General features: G+C 40.6%; 1 protein-coding gene across 1 annotated transcript in view; it reads left to right on the top strand.

Annotated features, from left to right (window-relative positions):
- Window positions 1-1,867: 1,867 nt before the first annotated feature.
- Window positions 1,868-23,926, top strand: part of MMP14 (matrix metallopeptidase 14) — a 33,054-nt gene continuing 10,995 nt past the window's right edge. Inside the window, exon 1 of the mRNA XM_018556133.1 lies at window positions 1,868-2,223. Coding sequence (XP_018411635.1) covers window positions 2,143-2,223 — 81 coding nt within the window. The 5' untranslated portion in view covers window positions 1,868-2,142. The remainder of the gene's footprint in view (window positions 2,224-23,926) is intronic.

Genomic DNA, 23,926 nt, shown 5'->3' with positions numbered 1-23,926 from the left:
AAAAGTCCATTGCAAAATGAACTTTGTTCAAATGGAGGGGTGCCAACAGGGCCACACATTGCTCAAATTTTGACTGCGTCAGGAGGATTCAGCCATAATTCAAGCAGTGTATGGCCGGCTTTGGATGTACTAAGATCCTACTAACAGCCAACAATTAGAGATAACCCTGTTTTGATGATGACGCTGGAAGCAAAGAGAGAAAGATGTGGTAATGCTGCAAAGACTTCAGGAAGTATACTTCCGGTGACTTTGTAAGATGCTCTCTAGATTCCATCTGCAGTGGATGACACTATACTCAGAATAAAGTAAATAAAGCTTTCTAATTTTAGCACTGCTCCATTTTTGGAGTGGAACTAGTAGCTCACTGGTTGCTTTCACATGTTGTTTGAAATTGCTTTATTATAATGAATGAAACAATTTGCTCAACATTTGCTGAGAATAGAGTATGGGGTACAAACAGGACCGTCTCTATGATGAGGCAGCCTGAGGTGTATCAAGCAAAACAAACGACATCTGTTATTATCCTTAGTGGTGAGACAAGTTGTTTTACATGCTGGTTTGTGAGTGTGCCATGATGCCTTTCTACTGTTTTAGCCTGAGGTGTATGCCTCAGTTGGCATCTCATTGCGTCACGTGGAGGGGAGGCATTTGTGTCTGCTGCCCCCTTTCCGGCCAGAGCATCCAAGAGCTCTTACCAACCTGTGACGCTCTGGGAGGCCTCCCAGCCAGCTCATTGATGTCACTGGTTGCCAGGAGCTGGGCAGGATGCTGATGCCCCTGAAAACAAATTATCAGTACATCAGTAGTTTGGAATCAGATATTTTACATCTAAAATCCATAACTGACGTGTGCAAAGTGCAACATCTGTGAAGGGTAAATAAGTAACAAATGTGTAGCAAGGTGTCCAGGTTGAGAACCTTCAATAATAGAAGTCACCAGCACTCGATGATGTGTGCAAGAAGTAAAGCACTTTTTATTAAATTGTCACATGCATCATACAGCCAATGTTTTGTGCAGGGTCCCTTCTTCTGGGTGACAGAGTGACGACAGGTTGAGAATCTTGCGGTCATAAGACCCAGCAATGCCGGTGTATGGATCACTGCTTCAGAAAGTGTGATCTGGGAACATTCATGGCGTTCCAGATAGGGCCCCTTTTTTTTTTCAAGCATGACAAATGAGACAATGTTTCTGTGTGTAACAGTGGTAGTATCATCATATGAAATGTGATGATGTCATGAAACCTATAGGGGCCTCAGGTTTTCTTGTAGCGGTGCTATTTACTACTAAGTACGTTGGCTGACCAAATTCAAAAAGTAGGATCGTTACATGAGCATCTTTCATAAATGATTCTTACTAGTCAGAAGGTCCATTTTGCCCACTGATCGCGGTAACACTTCTTAAAAGTAAGAGGTGCCAAAATTTAAAATATCCTTGAGTAGACTACCTCCTTAATTTGAACATCAATTCAGCATTTTGTAGACACAAGCTTGGATATTTTATTTTATTTTTAGCAATGCTTTATTTCAGTTTGAACATTTTCTTTTTTCAATTTGAAAAATAACATGTGTGAGTATGAAACAATATCATAACATATTCCGTTATTCTTGCGAAAGCCCGTCAAATCTGTCTTTATTAGTCTTTTCTTTGTTCTTTGGTTGTCTTTGAATGATGTAGGTGGGAAAGGTCTGTAGTTTGCTGAATAGCTTGTTATTTGTGTTCCCCTCTAGAGGGCATAATGAAAGCATTGAAGAAAAGCCTTCTAACCATAGTGGGAGAGCAGACCACGTCTGCAGTCTGGAGCAGGGAGCAGAGGGAGGGCACACAGGAGGCTTGGAAAGTGGGAGTTGGGAGGGAGTGAACAGAAAAAAAAATAGAGAGATACTCTGTAGCTTTGGAGAGAGTGTGTGACAGAGGAGGGTAACAAAGAGTGGATGGAGGGGGAGAAGAAAAGTAAATGACAGTGAAAGAAGACCAACAACACACTAATTAAAGAAAGAAGAGGGTCAGGAGACAGTATCTGAAAGTGAGCTGAAAAGGGTGGAGGTGGGAGAGCATAGGACTAAAGATCCATAATCTTGTGAGGTCTCCAACTCCCCACCTCCAATAGTATCAAAGACTTGTGTGCAGTCCCTGACCCTCAGGATGGACTCTTTAAGGACTGTCTGGATATGGCTCCTGCTCTGCACGATATTCAAATCCAGTATTGCCAAGTTCAGCCCAGAGGTAAGTGACCTTATTTTTGCATCTGTCTATCCATCAATTGGTCATTATTTGTGTATATCCACCCTTTATGAATTCAGGCATAAATTATCCCATTCAAGCTATAATAGAGAACGGTAGCCCAGAGCAACCAAACTTATCGCTCAGCGGTCTAACTTCCCCAAACAAAAGTATGATGCTATATTTTTACCACTTTTTCTGATTTGCTCTCTATCCTGATTATTGAGTGAGTCCGAATGTATCAATATTGCTGTGCACTCTTTTCCCCCTTGAAACCCTTTGCTCCTTCCCCTCCCTCCCTTTTTTTTTCCTGGAGAAGCCGTTCTGGGCTCTCCCTGAAATCTGAGGTCACACATGAATCCTGTTAAAATCTGGAATTGTGCTCTCTGGAAAAGATTCAGTGTTTAGAGTGAGCAAAGAAGAAGAAAAGGATCCAGCAAGAAACTGAGGGTTGGGGAGGAGGGGGTTGGGTTGGGTGCTGGCAGTATTGTGAAAGCACAATTGAGGATTTCTATTTTCAAACAGGAAGAAAAGTGGTAAAAAATTAGAGTGGAAGACTCAGTGCAAAAGATAAAACTCGGATAAATAAAGAGATCAGCTAAAGCCAATTACAACTCCTTGGATACCATTTTCCAGCACAAATTAGAGATTGAAAGCTAAAACTGGATTTCGATTGCTGGAGCCCACAGACCTGTTTTTCACACCCTTTAGTATTTCAAAACTGACCCTTAAGTTGATTGTAGCCGTATTAGGGAATTTGCAACAACGCAGTTGAGTACTGTTTATGATATAACTGATACTCAAAGTGAAAATTATGAAACTGTAACTAAATCAGTATGTATGGGATGTTAACGTTTGTGCATAAGAAAATTGCTGCCAACATCCAGTCTGGCATTCATTATAAAATACTGTGAACTATTTTTCTGGAGGAAACCTACTTGGACAGAGGTTGATGTCATATAGTAGAGTGCAGTCCAAGTAGAGGGTGACAGAAGGGTAGAGAGAGGGGAGGGATAACGAGCAGTACAGTGAGAGGCTTTGGAGGAGAGAAGTCCTACATCCTAAGTCAAAGCCTCAATGCCATTCCAAGTGTATTTTTATAAGTGTTGTTTTACTGTTTTATGACCAACAGTGTGATTTATGTTATTAGGCCTTAATGACATGTCAAAGGGCAAGTTTAAAAATGCTACCGAGAAGTCTACCAGAGAAGAAAGGGTGCAGAGAAGAGGGAATAGTGAATGAGGAGAGCCATTGTGGGCGGAAAAGGAGGAGAGGGAGGCCACTTGGAGGATCTTCCATTAGGACAGGGAGCTTTTCTTTGGTCTCCTTGTCCTAACTAACCAGAGACATGAGGCTCAACAACAGGGCTATGTGTCTTGTAAAAGCTGCATGGCGACTCCATTTACGTAGTTATTCAGTACATAATGAAATTCATTTGAAACTTATTTCATTGGCATTTTTTCATTTTGCAGCAAGCGCTAGCTCCATGCTTTCGGTACTGGTCCAGGTATTCCGCCAAGTCCCCTACAGCTAAATGTTTTCTTTGAATTGTTCCAGTAATAATTTGAATTTCTGTGTGCATTTGGAGTCTTTACTATAAGCATCTCTTGCATTCCAAGTCATTGGATATTGAATGCATATGATTGTTAACTCTTCTCCATTTATTTGTTCAATAATTCTTGTCTAACATTTTTGTAACATTGCCCTCGTGTAATATGCTTGCAGGATGCATTATAAATTAGTTTTTGAAGTAACTACTTCATCTCATCTGCATTTTCCTTGAACCAGACACTCCTGGGAAAGTGCAGTGCAATAAATTCAATTTGTATGCTCTATCCATCCAATCTGTCTGCACCCATAACTGTTCTTAGCTATGTGCTACCTCAGCATAGGGAATCATCTTGAAAGGGGGGCAGTATAGTTGGAATTCACTGTAGCTTATGCAGGAGGCACACCACTAGCAATGCAATTTGAGTTTCATCTGGTATATCTGACATCTCCATCCCTCTTTTAATGCCAAAGTGTTTCAAAAGCACCACCCCAGAGCCTTGTTTCACAGTGGGATAGTCAAGCAACCAACTTTCTCAAAGCTTTCTTAACTTCTGCATGCTGAAACATTACTTGCAAATGTGCATATTGCCAGCTTAGAATTGGCAGCTGGCAGTGCCATCTCAGAATCCAGCTACATTCAGGATGTTTCTCATTCTGATTCACACCACAAGCAAAAAGTATTGATAAAGGCTGCCACTTCCCCACTCTACCATATAACAAGCTTCTAGGGGGTAAGACTGCTTTAACTGAGGAAGGGGGAGAGCCCTGAACCCCTGTGGCTAGATTATAGACATTCAAGCATTTCACTATTCTTAATAAGCAGTAAATGAGCTTTAAAACAACCCCTCACCAACCTTTGCGGTTGCAGGCACTGTTGAGCAATTCATTCTTAAAGTTCACAGCACTTGAAGAGATATTAATGTCAGAAGGTTATTTCAAATACTGATTACATCACTTACAACGGATGCTGCTGCTTGATGTTTAAAAGTTTTAGTTTCCAGCAAAATCAGCTGGTCCTCTGAGCACTGGCCCTGATATCCTGTTTAGGGTGACTCCTTTCCCTTGCAGTGCCCTATGGAGCCACCCTTGTGTGTGCTAGTAATCTGTGTGTGTCTCCACAAACACACAGGCACAGCAAGGCAAGCTACTCCCCTCCCCCTGACACCCCCTCTTTCTTCCTCTTCCCTGCTTCTGCTGTGGACTTTGGGGTTGAATTGCTTTACAGTGCCTGCAGCTACAGAGATCAGTTTTAAAGCTTATTTACTGCTTGTAAAGAATATGTAAAACAATGTCCAGAGCTTGACTAAAATATCTTACACCTATATCATTTTTATTATATACGTAAATTGATCCTGCATGACACAATGTAAGTAAATACAATTTATCTCTCACAGGACCATAGAGATCCTGTAAAATACTGCAGTACCCGCATCTACTACATGTGTCGTACAGTGATCTTCTGGGTCCTGGAACAGCCACTGTGCTGAGCTACTTCCCCTTGTGGCATCGCCACTCTACGTCCAATCAGAGAATGCCACTGGGCATTTCAACATATCACTAGCGGAAAGAATCCACAAAAAAGCATGTTGCAAACAGGAAAATAAATCATTCCTACTGTTCGGTTTCCGACTTGGTGATGCTGATGCCTTAGAATACACTTGGCTGTGAATATACCTTGTATTTAGGTCTATGGGTAGGAGAGTGAAGGTCAGCTGACAGAATTTCTCCATGAGCACAAAAATGTGGGTTTGTGCCGATTGGACATAAGATATAAGCTGCAGTTAACTTTGTGGCATTACAGCCTTTGTATACCATAGTGATATCTGCAGACTGTAGACACATTATGGCACTGGCAGCACCAGACAGCAGTATCCATCTGTAAAGATGTACATTAGTTAATCCAAAACTCATTCAGCACCTTATCTGTCAGTGGCAGGGGAATCTCTCCAGGTCTACCCATTGGCTATGTCCATTTCCAGGCAGTCATTATAACACTGTTTATTTACTGCCAGAGAGATTGCAGCTGGGGGAGTCTCACACTTCTTGCTACAGTCTCTATGATGGGGAAAAAAAGAGTAAGGGAGGGGATTTGAGCAGCAAACATTTTGCTGGAATCACTGGAGAGATGTTAGAAACCAGTTAGTAATGTAGCCCACCAGGTTGCACCCATATCTAAAAAAAAAAATCAGTGTTGGTTGAACAAGATCCTTCGTGGAAATCTCTGCAATGAAAGAGGATTGTTTCCTTTTCTTCAAAGGAAAAGCAACAATCCATTAAGTTGGCCATACACTATTCAGTCTGTAGGCGGAACAATAAAAAAAAACTGACAGAATCCTCCATCCATGCTAAACAGACACCCGCCGCTGCCAGAATGCATGAACAATGACTTCAACTGATTAGCTACAGTCCCTGCTCCGCCGACAATTTTCAACCCCTTCAACAAAAATTGATGTAGTAATCGACTTTTGTCAAGCCGGCAGGGCCACCTACTGTAAGAATTCCATCTGATTCCTGTGAATTGGACAATATTCTAACAGTGTATGGCCAGCTTTCAATAAGTCAAGGGGTTTCTCCCCCCGAAAGAATGGCGTCTCAATATTTTGCCCATTGAATGCATTAGACCAGATGTTTTTATTTTATGGTTTGTGGTCTGGAAAATGGGTCAAAATGCCATTTGGGGTGAGTCATTACAATCCTCTGGTCTAATAGTTCAAAATTTCTAGCTACACTGCCATGTTCTACCATGTGATGTGAAAGTTGCTGATTTAACAAAATCAATCCAAATACATTTACAAAGGTTTTTTTTTTATTGGCAGTCACAGTGGTATTATTACATGGTTTTTCATAGTTACTTAAATGTTTTCCACCCTACTCATTTATCAAATGCAGTGAAGTCTTACCACTCTCTTCCCCAAATTCTGCATCTGCCTTGTTAAGCAAAGGTGTGCCCTAGCCCGGCCATTACTCCTCTGTCATGATGAAAAGATATTATATAGTTTTCAAGTGTGAAACAACAAATATTGTTAGACCTCTCTAATTTTCAGTTTATACAACCCTCAGTGCACTTTTGACAAGCACTTATTTTTGTTAAAGTTTACCTCTAGTCATGGCCACTAGAGTAAAGTGCCCCTGTAGTGGTTTAGTAGGCAGCTCCATGTGGCTGCATCTGGCCTCATTTAGCTTCTGGATCACCCTTGGAGTCCCAAAGTCAAGGGCAGACTTCAAATACTGACTTGGCCTCACTTCCTTTCACCTTTGTGTCTCAGTGTTATGGGTGACCTCACTTAGCAGTCATGAGATGTGAGAGTAGGTCAGGGAGAGTGAGCCAAGTAGTGACCTAACCTGACCTATTCATGCAGACTGAAATCATATTCATATTATCGGTTGATCCTTTTATGATATTTCTCTGGACAGTTGCTCATTGACCTTGCCAAGTTCATATTGGAAGTTGTTTTACTTACTTTTGTGTTCAATGTGTGACCATACACAGAGATAGAAAAGCAGGGGGAAATGCTGCTTCATACTCCATTCCAGTGTTGGTGCATCTTGAGAAAGCACCAGTCAGACAAGGTTTCCTAACTCATCCAGTCCCTTTATACTCTAATGACTGAGCAAAGCTGCCCTAGGGGGCTCCATTGACATTAAATAATTCCCCCATTTGGCCAAAAATTCACAGAAACAAATAGCTTTCCTAGACTATTTATTTGCATTGCTGTTTCTTTGATTATTCTGACTATACATGGACTGATCCAACCAGCTTTGGCCAGGTGGTTATATCTTTGGCCAGGTGGTTATATCTGAATCAGGCCTAACCATACCTGAGCAACTTGTCACATGGCATAGGCTTTAATTTCAGCAATCAGATAATGGTCATATGTGGTCATATACATTCTTCATTTGTTCAATTCCATATTTAATGTTCACAAAACAGGTTATTACCACAGGTTGTTATTGTCCTTAGGCATACATATGCTAGTTTCTGGTTATCTAGGTTTGACTACCTTAACTGGCCATTAAATGATAAGAGCATGTTAAACCAAAGCACCTTTATTTTTAAAAAATACTTGTATTTGCTGTCCAGTCTGTCTGGGTCTGGAGCAGTCTTTGCTACCTCTGGTGCTTCTTCCTTCCGTTAGAAATCTGCTGCATACATTGAGCTGCGGATAGTCATAGAGAATAACCACTTACTGGCACTGGATAAAGGAGGGTGGAGTTGGGCTTTAAGATGCAGCACATCACTGATGAGATAATCACTCTATTTAGTATGTTCTCTTCTCAGCAAAATCCCACCGTTGGGGGTGGCAGTACTGGTACTGGCCACAGTACTGGACCTTCCACTCACAGTCTGAGGTTTGCTGTGCAGAGAGTTAGATGATGCTAAGGGGAAGGCAGATTCTGGGGTTCCCAATGACTGATTGGCAGGACAGCCCGGGTCACTCTCAGACCTTAACTTCTTGTCTGAACCTACAACTGTAGCATACAAAATATTTTACTGTATATTACAATTAGACATTGTAAAATACAATGTTTGTCTATAGAAAAACTTATTTCTCTACTGTAACCCATTCAATCAAATAATTTAGTTAAAAGGTGTTTTTATAGGTCTGGTGGAATGACTGCATTTTACTACATGAATATGATTTCTTTTAAGGGTTTCTCCAACTCCTTTTCATCTAAGACCTTGTTATAGTACTTTCAGTCATGTTAATAGGATTTGCAGAATGCCTGCCTGGATTTCCAGAATCCCTGCCAGACTTCTAATGGTACTCTGCAGGATTTCTGCCAGTTCCTCTAATGGTTCTCCCAAAATCCAAGGAATTCCTCAAGTGTGTCTCCTGATCTAGGTGTATTTAAATACCGCCCTGGAAGTGGCTGGTGCTGGGGGGTTTTTTCCAGGTCCCCTGCGTGTTGTAAGAGAGCTTTATACATTTGAGTTGCCTGTTTGCAGCTGACCTGGCCCGACTTGACCACTCTTCTGCTTGCTGCCTGCCTACAACCATCTGCCTAAATCTGACTACGCTGTTGCCTTGCCCATTGCCGACCTCTACCTGGACCCAACTTCTATCTGCCTGCATTTGCCTACTCTGTTGCCTTGCCCATTACCAACCTTGAATTGATCATGGTTTAGTAGGCCCAATTCACACCTAGGCATTTTGTGGACTAAGCATGTTAATGCTCAACAAGAGAAATACTATTGTTTTCAATGGCCCCTAGTCACACATGAGCTTCTTTAGGGGCAGAATTGTGCATTTTGGCCTCATAGACTTTAATAGGAATGCCTGCAAATGTGTTTATGCGCGTTTTCTAGGTGCTCCTATTTAAAAGAAAGTCTATGGGGGCAAAATCTCATGATTCTTCTCTTGTAATAAAGTCATGCATTAAAATGATTGAAAAATGTGTGAACGAACTTGCAGAAAAAAATCCTCTGAATTCCCTGCCTAGGCTCATGCTTAGGTGTGAATGGAGCCTGTTAGAGAGAACAGTTTAAAGGAACCTGGGTGGTCAGTGATGTCCTCTTACCGGTGTTGACTGTGCAGAGATGCTTGGATTGCCTGTAAAAGTTCCTTTAGGTTAATGTCTAGTCTAGGCACCAGTTAATCAGTTGTGTGGAATGAGTCATTTTCAACAGATAGTTGATTAGATTCCTACCATGTACGCACATAGCTTTGTTCTTTTCACCACAAGTGACCTATATATAATTCTGCATCATGTTGAGTCTTGATCCCCGTTTTCTTTTACTATAGAAGTAATGACCATGATATACTGAGAAATATTATTTCACTGAGTCATACACGTTAAAAGGTTTAGTGAATGGTAGTGCACTTTCAAAAGATCCCTTTTTATTACCTTCTGTAAAAAGCGGGCCTCAGAATTCCTGTTTTCATGGGTATTCTTTGTAAGACCTTGATATAGAATCTTCCCAGTTATAAAACATATACATTACTTTGAGCTTAATATTTGAATAAAATTTGTATGTGTATATCAGAGGGTGTACCCATACATAACCTATTGGTGCATATGTCATACGTATTTTATACCTGAAAGACATATACAGGGTTATTCACAAAAGGGTGAAGAGTTTGGAGAAGACAGGAGAAGTGAACAATCTATGACAACATGAACAGGAAAGTGAGCTGAATTGGAGAATTTTCCCATATCTGCTATGTTGTCCTAGATTGATCACTTCTCCTGCTTTCTCCAAACTCTTCACCCTTTTACCTGTAAAAAATAAGTCACCCTTTTGTGAATAACCCTGAAAGTATTCCAGACATTTGTATGTAAGACTGGTTGTTATGAAATAATAATCATGTGGCGCTGTTTGGATCGGAGACCACTAGAGACCATGATTATTCTCACACATCAGTCCTCCTGGTGAATGTCCATTTTCTGGCTTCCAGGCTGTGATCTGAGTTTTATATAGTTCATTGCAGGCTGTTCAGTTAAACTCAACTGGGTTTCAGCTTTAATATCTATTCCTTAATACATAGAAATACAGTATGTAATGTTTCATATATGATTGAACCAATGTCATGAAAGTATGACATGGAGATGACATGGAGATGTTGGTTCAAAACAGTGTCACGTCACATTGCCCCTTGCCCAATGTTCATATGAACACTGGCACTTACATCATATGGGTCATTATCGTCTTAGTGGAGCTCTGGAAAAAAAATATTAATGGTGTAAAGATCCTTGAAGACATTTTTTCCTGTCTTTCTGTATAATAGCAAACAGTGAAAAACACATACTGGTCTATTTCATTTTTGCTTTCTCTAGACAAATCTGTAAACTCACACAGACTAGATTGGTCTTGATTATATGTGAACATGCATCCTATGGTGGCACACCAAGAAAGCTGATACGAACCTTTGGCAGGGCTGTCTGTTTGATGAGGCAGTCTAAGGCTGTTGCCTCAGGTGGCATCTCTTTGGGTCACATGGGGGGAATGTTTGCAGCGTGCCTGCCGCCCCTTTCTGACCAGACCGTCCCAGGTTGCTAAGAGACGGGTGTGGAGATGTGAGGGCTATACACATTTCCTCACTCAGTTCTTAGCAACCTTGGATGCTTTGGCCGGCGTCCCACCCAGCTACTGACAACCAGCGACATGGGCGGCGTCACCACCCCTCCCCGGGCGCCTCAGGTGGCAAAAAAGCTAGGGACGACACTGACCTTTGGAAAAATTCAGCTTGCCAGCGTGATCTTCAGTGGTGATGATTGCACAAACTGGATGAAGTTGACAATCCGTAGAAACCGCCAAAGCTGCATTTGTCCTCTTGTTACCTACCCTTTGTGTTTCTTTCTTTGTTTTTGCAATAAAAGCCTTTTTATCATACTGAAACTTTGTATCATGTAAACACACATTAAACTTTATGATTGCATTTCATACTGTATCTATAAACACATGGAAATACATTTTCTTCTAAACTTTTATAAATACTATTTCTGCCTAGTGGTATCAGCTAGTGATTGAAGACTTGCTATTAAATATTTGTGATTTTATCAGCTGAATTTTGCTAACTATGCCAGTTGTGGTTTACATGCCAGGCAATTGTATAAGTGCTTTACGCAGAAGTCACTTGGCTGTTAAAACCTGCCAGACTGTCCTCCAGTTTTCAATAGCAGACTGTGGAAAGTTACTAAAAATGCTACATGTGTCATTCCCTATTCTTTTCAAAGCTGTGTTTTTAGAGGTGTTATTGTGAGAAAATGAGTGTTTTCAAAAGGCTCTGAAGCCCTCTAGTGCTGCATTGGAGGGCCCCATAAGGAAAGCCATCATCTCCCTTCCCCCAAAGGAGGTATGTATGAGAAAGAGATCAAAACCTGCAATTATGCTGCATTGTTCTGTCGATGGTTAAAAGTAGTGAGATTTTCTTGTACTTGTAGCATTATTGTATAAGTGTCTCATTGCAGCTCTGTGAAAGTCCCTAAGCAACTACAAGATAGTCACTAATGAAGTTTAAGGGCCCATTCACACCAGATGCGTTAGGGCTGCTCTGGCTGTTTTTTTCCAATGACAGCAATAACAACCTTAACTAAAAATAATGAAACCCACTGGGAAACACTAATATACATTTTATAAATAATACCATATAGTGTGACCTTCATAAATTAACTATATAGGACAGGAAATAACTTTAGAAAGGCTTACAAGTTCACGATACTAGTTACAAAATTTTAAACATCCCCTACTTGATCCAAAATGAAAACATTTAGCTGAAGTTAGGATTACGGGGATACCTATCAACAGATTATGTATGCGTTAGCATCTCCAAATGTTCACTACATCAGCATTCTAATGTAAAATGTAGTCTTTTTTGGGGAACTTTTAATTGGTACTACAAGAACCCATCCTTAATACAACTAGTTTATAAAATAGTAAGGAACAAAGGTCTAAAACCCTCATGGCCACCAATTTGTTATCACTTATCATTTTATAAACTGTACTAGAAAAATAATCACTGAATGTTTTTGGCATGGAAGACATTTTTGTTTGCTGTTTTTCTTCATGTAATGTTGATATAACGCTTTCTTATCTTGATATTCTCCTGGCATATCTCCAGCAGAATGAAAATGTGAATAGTTAGCATCTGCTCTGACATAGCACGACCCCACCTTATATCAGCATGCGGGAGATAAAATACTAGGAGGGTTACTCACTAGAGGCCTGAACATACCCTCACTGACACACCTATTTACTAGAAAGGATGCACTGTTGTAAAATCACTCATGTCAAGTGCAATTGTAAGGAATTTAATTGTACATTTTGCCTGTTACTCATGTACATAAAAATAGTTGTGAGGATATAACCAGATTATTTTTATGATAACACATCTACATAATGTACAGTATGGTCATACCCGAGGTCCTCTACAAGTACTACTTCCCTAACTGTAATGCTGATATAGTGACTTACATTCTGAGTGATGGACCTAGAACAAGTATGTAGAATAGGAGCTCTGACTTATACGATTTGCTTGCTTATTCCAGGCCAGTGACGGCAAGGTAACTAGCATTTTCAGAAGGAGGTCAGCAGTGGCAGCATCCATATTTCTCTCAGTATAGATTTTCTTGAAGATTTTCCATCCATAGCATTTGCTGTATCAGATAGACTGTCCACTAGTCATACAGAGATGCCATCATTGCAGGTTCTACATACCCCCCAACTTTTTCAGAAACGATAGAGAGACACCTTCCAGCAAAACGTATTTAGTCAATGGTCACCCCCCTGCTATGCGCCCAGTTATGCAGACCAGTAGGAATTTATATGACAAAAATGATTGGTTAAACCCAGAACTGTTTTTTTTTCCACCATTAGTTTTCCTTAATACTGGCTTTTCATAAAAGCTAACATGATAATTAAGGCCACTTTCACACAGGCCAATCAGAAGAGGATCCGTCAACAGATCCTCTCCTGATTAGAGCGATACGGAGCGATACGGAGCAGATGTCACCGCTGTGACATCCGTGTCCATACAGTTTTTTCCTCCATCGCAACTGAAAGTACCAGACCCCATGTGTGTCTATGGGAAATCTGATGTAAACAGACATGTGTCCATTTACATCAGATTACCTCTGGTCTGGCACTATCCTGTCCATCGAAACGGATAAATGATCCATCTGTTTTACTGAATCGAGCCCCGTCCGGGGCTAACCCGGTGTAAACAGACGCTCATCCATTTAAACCCGGCTGCCCATAGACTTGCATAGAGCGTCCGATTGGGTCCGGCTGAAAAACTGACAGGCGGACCTGATCGGACCGCTCGTCTGAAAGGGGCCTAAGAGATAGAATGAAGGTTTCAGTGCAGAATAACAGCTTTGGTTGTTAAATAGAACATTTTCATAGATATCTGTGCATCAAACCAAAAAGAGGGACAACTGGGGTGGAAAGAGGGACAGATGGATTTGATTCCAAATGAGGACCAGTCCCTCCAAATGAAGGACAGTTGGTAGGTGGTACTGGATGACTGTAGGTAGTGTTAGCATTGAGAGCTAAATGCTGTAAAGCACAACAAAATTATATTACAGGCCTCTGAAAAATATACCAACTGCTGCATTAAACCTTTCTATGTTGTCACCAACTGTCTTTTTTGGAGATGTGTCCCTAGAAATATCTCTATTCAAGTATTTACAAATTACAGTTTCTCTAGAGTATCTGAAGTGAAAGGGTTTTTTTTGATTAGGGAATGCTTAAAACCACATTGAAACTGTCGGGCTGTGATTATGTGTTACATGCATAGGTGCGATGTAGTGCCAGTCATGGACTGAATGGCACCCCAAAACACCTGCAGTTGCATTGCAGCTCAGCAAAACGTGCAGAAAATCACTAGTATGCATTTCCATGTGCTGCAGAAAATACTGAGTGCACCTTTTTTGGGTGCGTGTTTATGTATTGGGCCTTAACGCAACACACCATAAAGTGTATCATAACACACATTAACATGTGTGCACTAAAGCAGCACAGAAATGTGAACCCAACCTAAACCCTGAGAGCTTTTTTTTACCATTGGTGTGCCATTGTGGAAATTCCCCTTCACTTCTCCTATAAACACAACAGGAAATGTTTCCAAAGTGAGGGGAATGTCCTCTTAGTTTTAACTGGAACAAGGTTCCACATTGTAAGAGTTCCCCTTTATTCCTGCTCTGGTGGCACTTGCATTTTTGATTTTTTTTTTCCCCACCTTCTGTCTTAATGAACACCAGTAGAAACAAAAAGAGTGAATCTTAGGACACAGACAGCTATAAAACCCCAACGGGGTTCTAACTAGGGATGCACCGATACCGATACTAGTATCGGTATCGGTGCAGAAACCGAGTGTTTGGGCAAGTACTCGTACTAGCCCAAATGCTCCGATACCTTCCCCGATACCGGAACTTCCGGTCAGAGGAAAATTTCCTCTGACTGGCAGTGCCGTAGAGGAACATGGAGCCGGCTTCCTGGGCAATCAGGAAGACGGGTGGCGAGTAATGACACGCCTCTTGGCTTCCTGATTGGCTGGGAAGCCAACATCCTGGCCAATCAGCATCGAGCCAGCTGAACAGCCAACTCTTTGCTGATTTGGCTGGGAAGCCAGCTTTCCAGCTAATCAGCATGGAGCCGGCTGTTCGGCCAATCAGGAAGCCGGGAGGCCGGTCATTACTCGTCACTCGGCTTCCTGATTGGCCGGGAAGCCGGCTTGATGCTGATTGTGATTAGCCGGGAAACCGGCTTCCCAGCTAAACAACTTGGAGATGGCTTCATGGGTAATCAGGAAGCCGGCTCAATCCCTGCGGAAGCATCGGTATCGGTGCTCAGTATCGGCGAGTACCGAAAGCAAAACATCGGTACTCGTACTTGTTACTGAAAAACTGGTATTGGTGCATCCCTAGTTCTAACCTCTCACAACTCTATCTTGCTGAACTCGTCTGCTGAACGGCAAGTGCCATCCGACTTGACAAAAGTAGATTTAAAAATCGTCTGAGACGGGTTAAAATCTATCGTCCGCAAATGAACTGCATTCTATGATATGCATGCAGCACCTCTGTATTCAGGCAGCTGTGGTTACAGCATCTGCTAAATACAATAGTCAGCAGATTCCCTCATCCACGCTGGTTAGCATAGATAGGAGAATTTGTTCATTTTCTCTAGTTCAGCCCTCAGGGCTGAACAACAAAAAGTTATGCCGTATATGGCAAGCTTAAAGAGTACTTCCACTTTTACATTCAAATTTGAAAAACAAACCTCATCTTTTAGATGTTTTGTTGCCGCAGACAACATGGCCAAATCCAGAATTTTCTGAGCACCTTCACAGTGATCTGTCCCTATAGAAAGAATAAGGACTGAAATTTGCAGATTGTGTTTCTCTCATTAACTTCATTAACATTTGAATGAAGAAACCAGTGCTGTAATCCATTAACCCCTCACCTCTTACAACTTGGTTTAACATTACAAAGAAGAAAAAAACAAGTTTAAAAGTTAACCCTTAAGAAGTCAAGAAACCCTAACCCAAGTAAAAGCAATTCATACTGCAAGAAGCAGTTTTTTAATATATTCTTGAGCTTATGCTATGTGAATGGGAACATGTAAGAAATATAAAATAGGTGTTATTCCAACTTGGCTGCGAAAGTGGAAATACACTTTACGTGCCACACCATCAATCCTCCTTGGCTTCAGTAAAGTGAATGGTGTTTGGTTGTGGCAGGTCAGGTCAATGTGAAGTTTTCTAATAAAAAAAATAAAGTTACACAGAACAAAAAAATGCTGATGGATTGTAAGGTGATATAGTAGTGTGTAGAAATAGTGCTGGGGGTGGTAGATAGATGATAAGAGAGATTAATAGGTCTCTTCCTGGCAGGTATATAGTTCCTGTTACCTGAACTCAGACTCAGCTCATTATTTGTGGCTTGTCAGGATGTGAATTCTTGCATGTCGTAGCCTGCACATCACTGTGATCCAGCATAACACGAAGAGCCGAGTGGAAGGAGAATTACTGCAAGGAAAGCAGCTTGAGAGTCTGCTGTTTATTAAACACTGCCTTGAAGGAAGCATTGGAAGTAGCAATAATGTATTCTTTATATTTATTACTCACTAAATTGTAGTGGTTTTATTTGATATCAAGAATGAAACAATATGGATGTTTCCTTTTCCATGAACTGTGATAGTAAATTAGCAACGTGCAACTATTTACACTGATGCTGCAGATCTCCAGGTTTTTTTTTATAGGGTAGCAAAGCATTGAAGGTCCTGGCAGTTTTGGGGGATTCTTTGCTTTCTGTGTCCCCTTGGGGAAATATCCCTTTAATGCCTGCCCGAAGGATAAGAGAGGAAGTAAAAGGAAATGTCTTGGAGGTGAGAGTTGTCACCATACCAGGATGCTCCATTGGAATATATTGGGAACCGTATGGAAATAGCTCTAAAAGGGCCAACAACCTCTTATTTAGCATTGTTATCTCAGCAGAGCAGTGGGTAGTGTTCTGTGGTGTTGTGGCTATAGATAATAAGCTATGTCGGTTCTTGGTTTGTGTCTGGATGTCTGCTGAGATGTGGAAATGTCTACGCGTATAATTGAAAATCGAGCAAAACTTATATTCTTCCTTCTCTAAGAATTAGTGCTTCTTTCTTTCTTTACAGGGAAATCTGCAGATGCTAGACTTGCTAACACATAGCTGTGCAGCCAGATCTGTTGACATGGAATCATTTTATACTGACGGACATGCAATTACTATGCTATCCTGTGCTTTCTTGTCTCTTATCAGTGCTATGGTGTATTTCTTCAAGACAATAACCCAAGTAAATTTAGGCTGGCTGTGCACAGAGAGACATTATTCTTCAGCAACAATTACTACGAGGCAGGAATGTGAAGCCCTAGGTTTAGAACAAAGACAAGCAAAAAAACAAACAACATTTTCCAGTGTCCTAAATCTCTTCTGTCAAATTGTGTCCATGCAATCATTTACACTCCATGCTAAATCCTCGGAGTGCTCATGCATGCCACCAACAAAATCACTCAAGCCAAAAGTGGCAGCTAGTTGTATTGGTGGTCTCTACAGAGATGGACAAATATTTAGCTACCTATATTTTCCTATTTCTATAGTGATAGAAGTAAAGTTTAAAAAAAAAAAAACTGCTGGTTGTCAGGCATAAAACCTTCTTGTTGCCATTTAGCAATTTTATTTTCTATATGCTGAGCCATGCATGAGCAGCTCAGTGCACAGACCCAGCATGCCAAGATGAAGTAACTCCCATGTGCATGCATAGGAGTTACATGATTGGGGTCCAGGCAATCGAAGACTCAAAACCTGGAAGAAGATTGGGGTGAAGATGGAAGCGCTGGTGAGGGAGAAGTACAGCGCTGGAGGGGATCCATTTGGCAGTTAAATCTGCCATAATGTACTGATATACCCTTTTTTCATAAACGCTTTATTAACGCTTTAAAACCAAATTGAACATTCAGTTTAAATTAGCTAAATACATTCCTGGTTCATCAAAACAAAAGATCATCAGTATCTTGCAGTTTGTTTTCTCTCTTAAGCAGCCACAGCCTGAGTAGAAAAGCCCGTGCCCTGATAGCAGCTGCAAAGTGGGACCCTTCTTCTCTGTATGGAAGCAGTGTACTCCCCCTGCTGAGTCACACCTAAAGACCATGCTTTCCACTGATTGGAGTGGCTCTGATGCAGGGGGTGTGTCAGACCTCTGCAGACAGATTGCTGTTTCCATATAGAAAACAAGGATCCTCCTCTGCAGCATGCTGGCAGGGCACAGGCTTTTCTATTCAGGCTGATTTGAAAAGAAAACAAACTGTAAGACTTTGCACACCTTATGTTTTGATGCACCTGAAACCCATTTAGCTGATTTAAACTGAATGTTCAATTTGGTTTTAAGTGTATGAACTACACTTAGTTTCATATAACATTGTGCACTAACAATAGGGGAGGCAGTAGTGAAACCCTAAAAATAAAGTGCCAGGGCTATAATGATGAAAGTTGTGAGGTTATGGCAGGCAAAGACAATAAGATTGATGATGATGTTGATGATGCTGATAAAACTCTGTTGTCTGTAAAGGATATACTGTCACCTGCCCCTGGGTGCAGGAGTCTGAAGTAGTTAATGAAGGACCAGTGAAACCTGTAGAGCACATATCACTCCTATACATCATTCTTATTAAACAGTCCACAAGTACAGGAACACCGTGACAGTAACTAGCCTTTTCAAAACTGGTTCTTGATATAAACTTTTATGTGTGGACATTAGATGGGCATGCATAGCAGAAATGCAAATGAAGAGCAAATGGGGATGACAAATCTCTCTATCCACTATATGCAGTACTTGAGCATCAAAGGAAATTCTCATATGCTTCCATTTATCTGTAGCTGAATCACCTGCAGGTCTGGAAGTGGGGCAAGGTGGGATATACTGTACATTACTATTATTATTATTATTATTATTATTATGTGCATGTATATATGTAAAACTGCAGGTAGCCACCAGTGTTATATATGGATTATGTTAAAAATGCAGAAAATGTTAAAAGGGGCATAAAAATTGTAATGTTTGTCCCAGATCACTCTGGTATAGAATTGCATCTTTGCGTAATATAGTTGGTCAGGAATAGTCCATAAATACAGGGAAAACAAGACAGTAACCAACTTTTTCAAAACCAGTGGTTCTAAGTGACAGCTCAACTATTACAGGTAGAGACTTTACTAGGTGGAAATTAGACAGGCATGCATAACACTGTATTCAGTGCTTGAGCATCAAAGGAAATTCTCATATGCTTCCATTTATTTGTAGCAGAATCACCTGCAGGTTCTGATTTGGGTCTCATTGACATACACTGTTCATTACTACTATGTGTAAATGTGAAGCTGTAAACTGGCCGCCAATGTTATATATGGATTGGCCCCCAAGACACCCTGGGCACTGCCTAGGCTTATGTTCATTATTTATGCTTATATACAATTTACAGTATACTATGGAAATGTGCAGTTCACAAAGTAATAATAATATCACTAATATCTTTCAAGGACTCCGAAGGCTTTTCCTAATATGTAAGTTCTTCAGTACAAGTGTAACAACCAATGTGGCGTGATTGTTGGTAGAGAGAGATAGGTAATTGTTGTTTTTTTAGGTTAAAAATGCAGAAAATATTAAAGGGGCTGTAGAAATTATTATTATTGTGGCATATAAGTCTGTTAAAGACTTATACATCTAAACAATATAGCTGATCAGGAGCAATCGAACATCAACAGAGAGGAGGGTACATGCGAATACGTGATGATATGAAATGTATAATCGTGAGCAGGAGATTGCTGGTTGGCTTTGGGGATATGTCCACTCCTAATGTATGAGTGATGAAAAGCTTATGTATAATTATGACTGGAAGGAAACAAACAGGATAGTCTCAGGAAATGCCAAGGGTCAAACACCAGAGCAGGAAGTCATCTGAGCGCAGGGGTCAGAAGTGAACCATGTTAACAAGGTTTTTCTGCTTTTCACAATTTGTGACCTTTATGGCTCTCACTAGATTCGCCATGTCTGTTTGCCATGGTGACTATTTTTGAAAAACAAAATTTTGAGTTTTCACCAGAATAAGAGTAGAGGGAAAATCTTTCAATGGCGATATTTATTTTGGGGACAAGAGAGGATTTCCTTACTTGTAAGAGATTTCCTCTTACTTCCTGTTGTCAGGAGTTGTAATCCTTCCATACTCTGCCCCCAACTAAAGAAAGAAAAGGTTTGGCTTTAGCTATGCTTTACTATACTATCTGCATTTAGTTTTTGGTATATAGGTAATGTTTAAGCCGAGTTCTTCTTGTCCACTCTCTGCGTTAGCAGAGTGATTAAAGTGACATTAAACTCAGAAGTCAAATCTTAAAAATACATTCAAGTACCTCAACTATTAACAAAAATGTATCTTATTTGTGTATCATTCGGCTGTAGATCCTCAAATCATCTCTGAATTAGTGCTGACACTGTCCTTCCTTCTGGAGGGTGGCTACTTTTGTTCCCCATGGTCCCAGTGCGTGTTGTAAAGTAGTCACCGCTGCAAGCTCACTCCCGTGTTGGACTACAATCTCATGTTTATTAATATTGTTATTATTATTATACAGGATTTACATAGCACCAACAGTTTGCGCAGGGCTTTACAATATAAGGAAGACATTACAATCACAATAAAATTCAAGACAAGATGGTAAGGAGGGCCCTGCCCCTGAGGGCTTACAATCTAAAAGATTAGTTTAATAATTTGTAATGAGATTTTAGTCAATCATGGGAGTGATCTTGGAGCGGTGGCTACTTTACAACACACACAGGGACCATGGGGAAGAAAAGTAGCACCCCCTCCAGAAGGAAGGACAGTGTCAGCACCAATTCAGAGATGATTTGAGGATCTACAGCCGAGTGATACACAAATAAGATACATTGTTGTTAATAGTTGGGGTACTTGAATGCATTTTTAAGATTTAACTCCTAAGTTTAGTGTCACTTTAACCTTCTTATTTTGTGTTTCTCTGTCCTTGGTTTGCATTCAACCAGGGGCAACATCTGCTTGGAGTTTGTCCCACACAGCCTATGTGTGTGATAGGAACATCAGATCAAAAACAACGAAATGTGTTGGGATGGGGAAAGAGTCAAATATTTTCTTGTTGTATTGTACATATTGTACTATTTTTTATAATGAAGTGTATTTAGATGAAAACGGGGGATGGGGGGGGGGGGGGGGATTGCGCAAAGCTAAAATTGAAGGAAAGTGTACAGCTTGTTCAGCTGATCTTGTGACAGAATCTTCAGTAGTTTCCCCTCCTCCCTTTACTACTGGCCCCTTCTCGCTCACCCTGCATCTGCATAAGGTTTTCCTGTAACTTTAAACTGCTTCCTTCATGGCCAGCAACATAACCATCCTCCCCCACACACACTTTGAAGTTTTACATCCATTATATGTAGCCTCAGGGGACATATATACATCACCCGGAACATCCCCCAACAACTTCTCTTTGAAGAGACAATAACATTGCTGTTAACTCCTAATCTGCCAATGAACTGCTGGACTTCAAATCTATGCCTTTGCTTCCATCCAGTTATCCTGACATTATATTATATTGTCTAGTATATGTCAATGCTACCGATTGTCAGTTTAGTCATAATAATAATGATTTATTCTAGGTATTTATATAGCGGCAAGAAATTATGCAATGCTTTACATAGTGCACATTTACATCAGTCCCTGCCCTCAAGGAGCTTACAATCTAAGGTCCCTATCTCACATGCATACATACAGGGACAATCCAGACAGGAGACAATTAACCTACCAATTGGGGACCCTCAGTGCTGCAAGGCAGAAGCGCTAACCACTACGCCACTGTGCCAACCAGTTGACATAATTGACATAAGATAGTCTGTAATAATGGATCGGTTGTGATATCACATTTGTTGCATGTATTAAGCTACCAGCTGCTTAACAGAGCTAGGGACTATAGTCTTTTGTTGGTCATTTTAACAGACTGTTTAAAGTAAAAATGGCAGCAGAGAAATATGGAGCCTTCCATTTTTGACCTGTGTTTGAAAATGCTATTTGATGGTTCTTATGCTGACTTGATAGCTCTAATGCCCAACCTGAGGCTCTGTCCACTCTTCTAGCCCCCCGCCCTCCTTGGAGCACCTTTTTTTAACAAAAAAAACCCTATACCTACCTTTTTCAAGGGTCTGCAGTCTAGGCCATGATGGCATAGGTCCCCTTTGCCCTCACCTTCCTCGGTCAGTGGGTGGATCCTAAATGCTGCAGAAAGTGGTGCCACATAATGACATGGCGCCGCTCTCTGCAGCATTATCCTGTGGGTCCAGGGAGGTGGGTGGAACCTTGGCAACCTGTGCTCACAGGAAGTAGGTTGAATGACGCTGAGTGTCATTCAACCTGAAAGAAAGCAGTGCAGCATCGCAGAGTCTACAGGGGACAGTGCCAGAGATTGCATAAATATAGCAACTGGAGTTACTTTTTTTATTTTTTTAACACGGCCTGAGAGTAGGTTTTTACATTTAGTTCTCATTAAAGCCATTGAAATTAAGCAAGTAAACAGATCAGGAAAGTCAAGAATAATCACAAGTCCTTATCTGCATACTTTTTCTAGGTCAAAGTATTGAAGCCAGAAGGTCAGCAAGACAGTTAGGGAACTATGGGTCAGCAGTTACATCCTTCATGGTTTTCTTATAACAGCTTGACTCTAATTACTCACCATTATTCAATACCACAGTGGTTCTTAAACTATTTAGTTGATCCACCTTATCAGGGAGGACCCATACTCACAACTATTCAATACCACAGGGGTTCCTAAAATATTTAGTTGATCCATCTTATCAGGGAGGACCCATACTCACCACTATTCAATACCACAGGGGTTCTTAAACTATTTAGTTGATCCACCTTATCAGGGAGGACCCATACTCGCCACTATTCAATACCACAGGGGTTCTTAGACTATTTAGTTTATCCACCTTATCAGGGAGGACCCATACTCACCACTATTCAATACCATAGAGGTTCCTAAAATATTTAGTTGATCCACCTTATTAGGGAGGACCCATACTCACCACAATTCAATACAACAGGGTGTTCTTAATCAAACTATTATGTTGAGCGGCCTTATCAGGGAGGACCCAGTTCTACTTTTCACAAAGCTGCCAAGAGTATATTTTCTATATAGGTCATGGTTTTCCAAGTCCTGCCTATGTGAACTTCTCATTCAGACCTCTATATGACCTCTAGAACTATCACTGGGAGTGGCGACCTTGTGTTTTTGTATTTCCAGAACAAGGCTGCAACTCTATTAAACACCACATATTTTTGTAGAATGTCATGCTTTTTGGCTCTTATTTTCACTTTGTTCATGTATTATTTTTTCCCAATCTTTATAGATTTTTTTCAGTTATTTTCCAGGTAGAGAAGATTCAGATTTCTCCATAAACCACTTTTGTACCTGTGCACCTTTATGACTATTACTCTCAGATAATGTTGGGGGTTCTCCTGTTTTGTGAGAGCTGAAGAATTATTTTGCAGATGAAGCTTCAATGGATATTAGAATAAATGTTCCTTCTATGAGAAGGGTCTATCCCCTGGGTGTTAAGGATAAAGAGAGATGACATAGAAGCTCATAACTCTAGATCCATTAACTCATATGCAGTGAACTGATGAAATGTATGTTGACCTTTTAGTCAAAGTGTAGACTTCACCATTGTTTAGGGTAGCTGGTAATAGGTTTTTTACAACATTGCTATATGCAGTAATATTTATCAATGGCATAGTCAGTATATCTAATGTGGAACCTAAAGTGACCTGGTCTCCATTACTGCCTCTTAACTTAGAGACTCTGCCTGTCTTAGAAGTAGTTGTATTTTACAGAATCTGTTCACCAGGAAAGAAGATTATGGCGTGTAATAGATTTACATACCTCGCTACTGTCCCTCATTTGGAACCAAATCCCTCTGTCCCTCTTTCCTCCGGAGATGCCTCTTTCTTTGGTCTGGTGTACAGATATTTATATATGTATATGAATATTTAATCTATGAAATTGTACTATTTAACTACCAAAAGTGTTATTCTGCACTAAAAACCTTCATCCCCTCTCTTAATTATCTTTATTACTATTTCCAAAAGTCAGTATTAAGGAAGAGTAATTGTGAAAT

This window comes from Nanorana parkeri, unplaced genomic scaffold (genome assembly GCF_000935625.1).
Source record: "Nanorana parkeri isolate BGI_ZX_2015 unplaced genomic scaffold, ASM93562v1 scaffold225, whole genome shotgun sequence".
NCBI classification, from domain to species: Eukaryota; Metazoa; Chordata; class Amphibia; order Anura; family Dicroglossidae; genus Nanorana; species Nanorana parkeri.
This window is presented reverse-complemented; position numbering and strand designations above follow the sequence as displayed.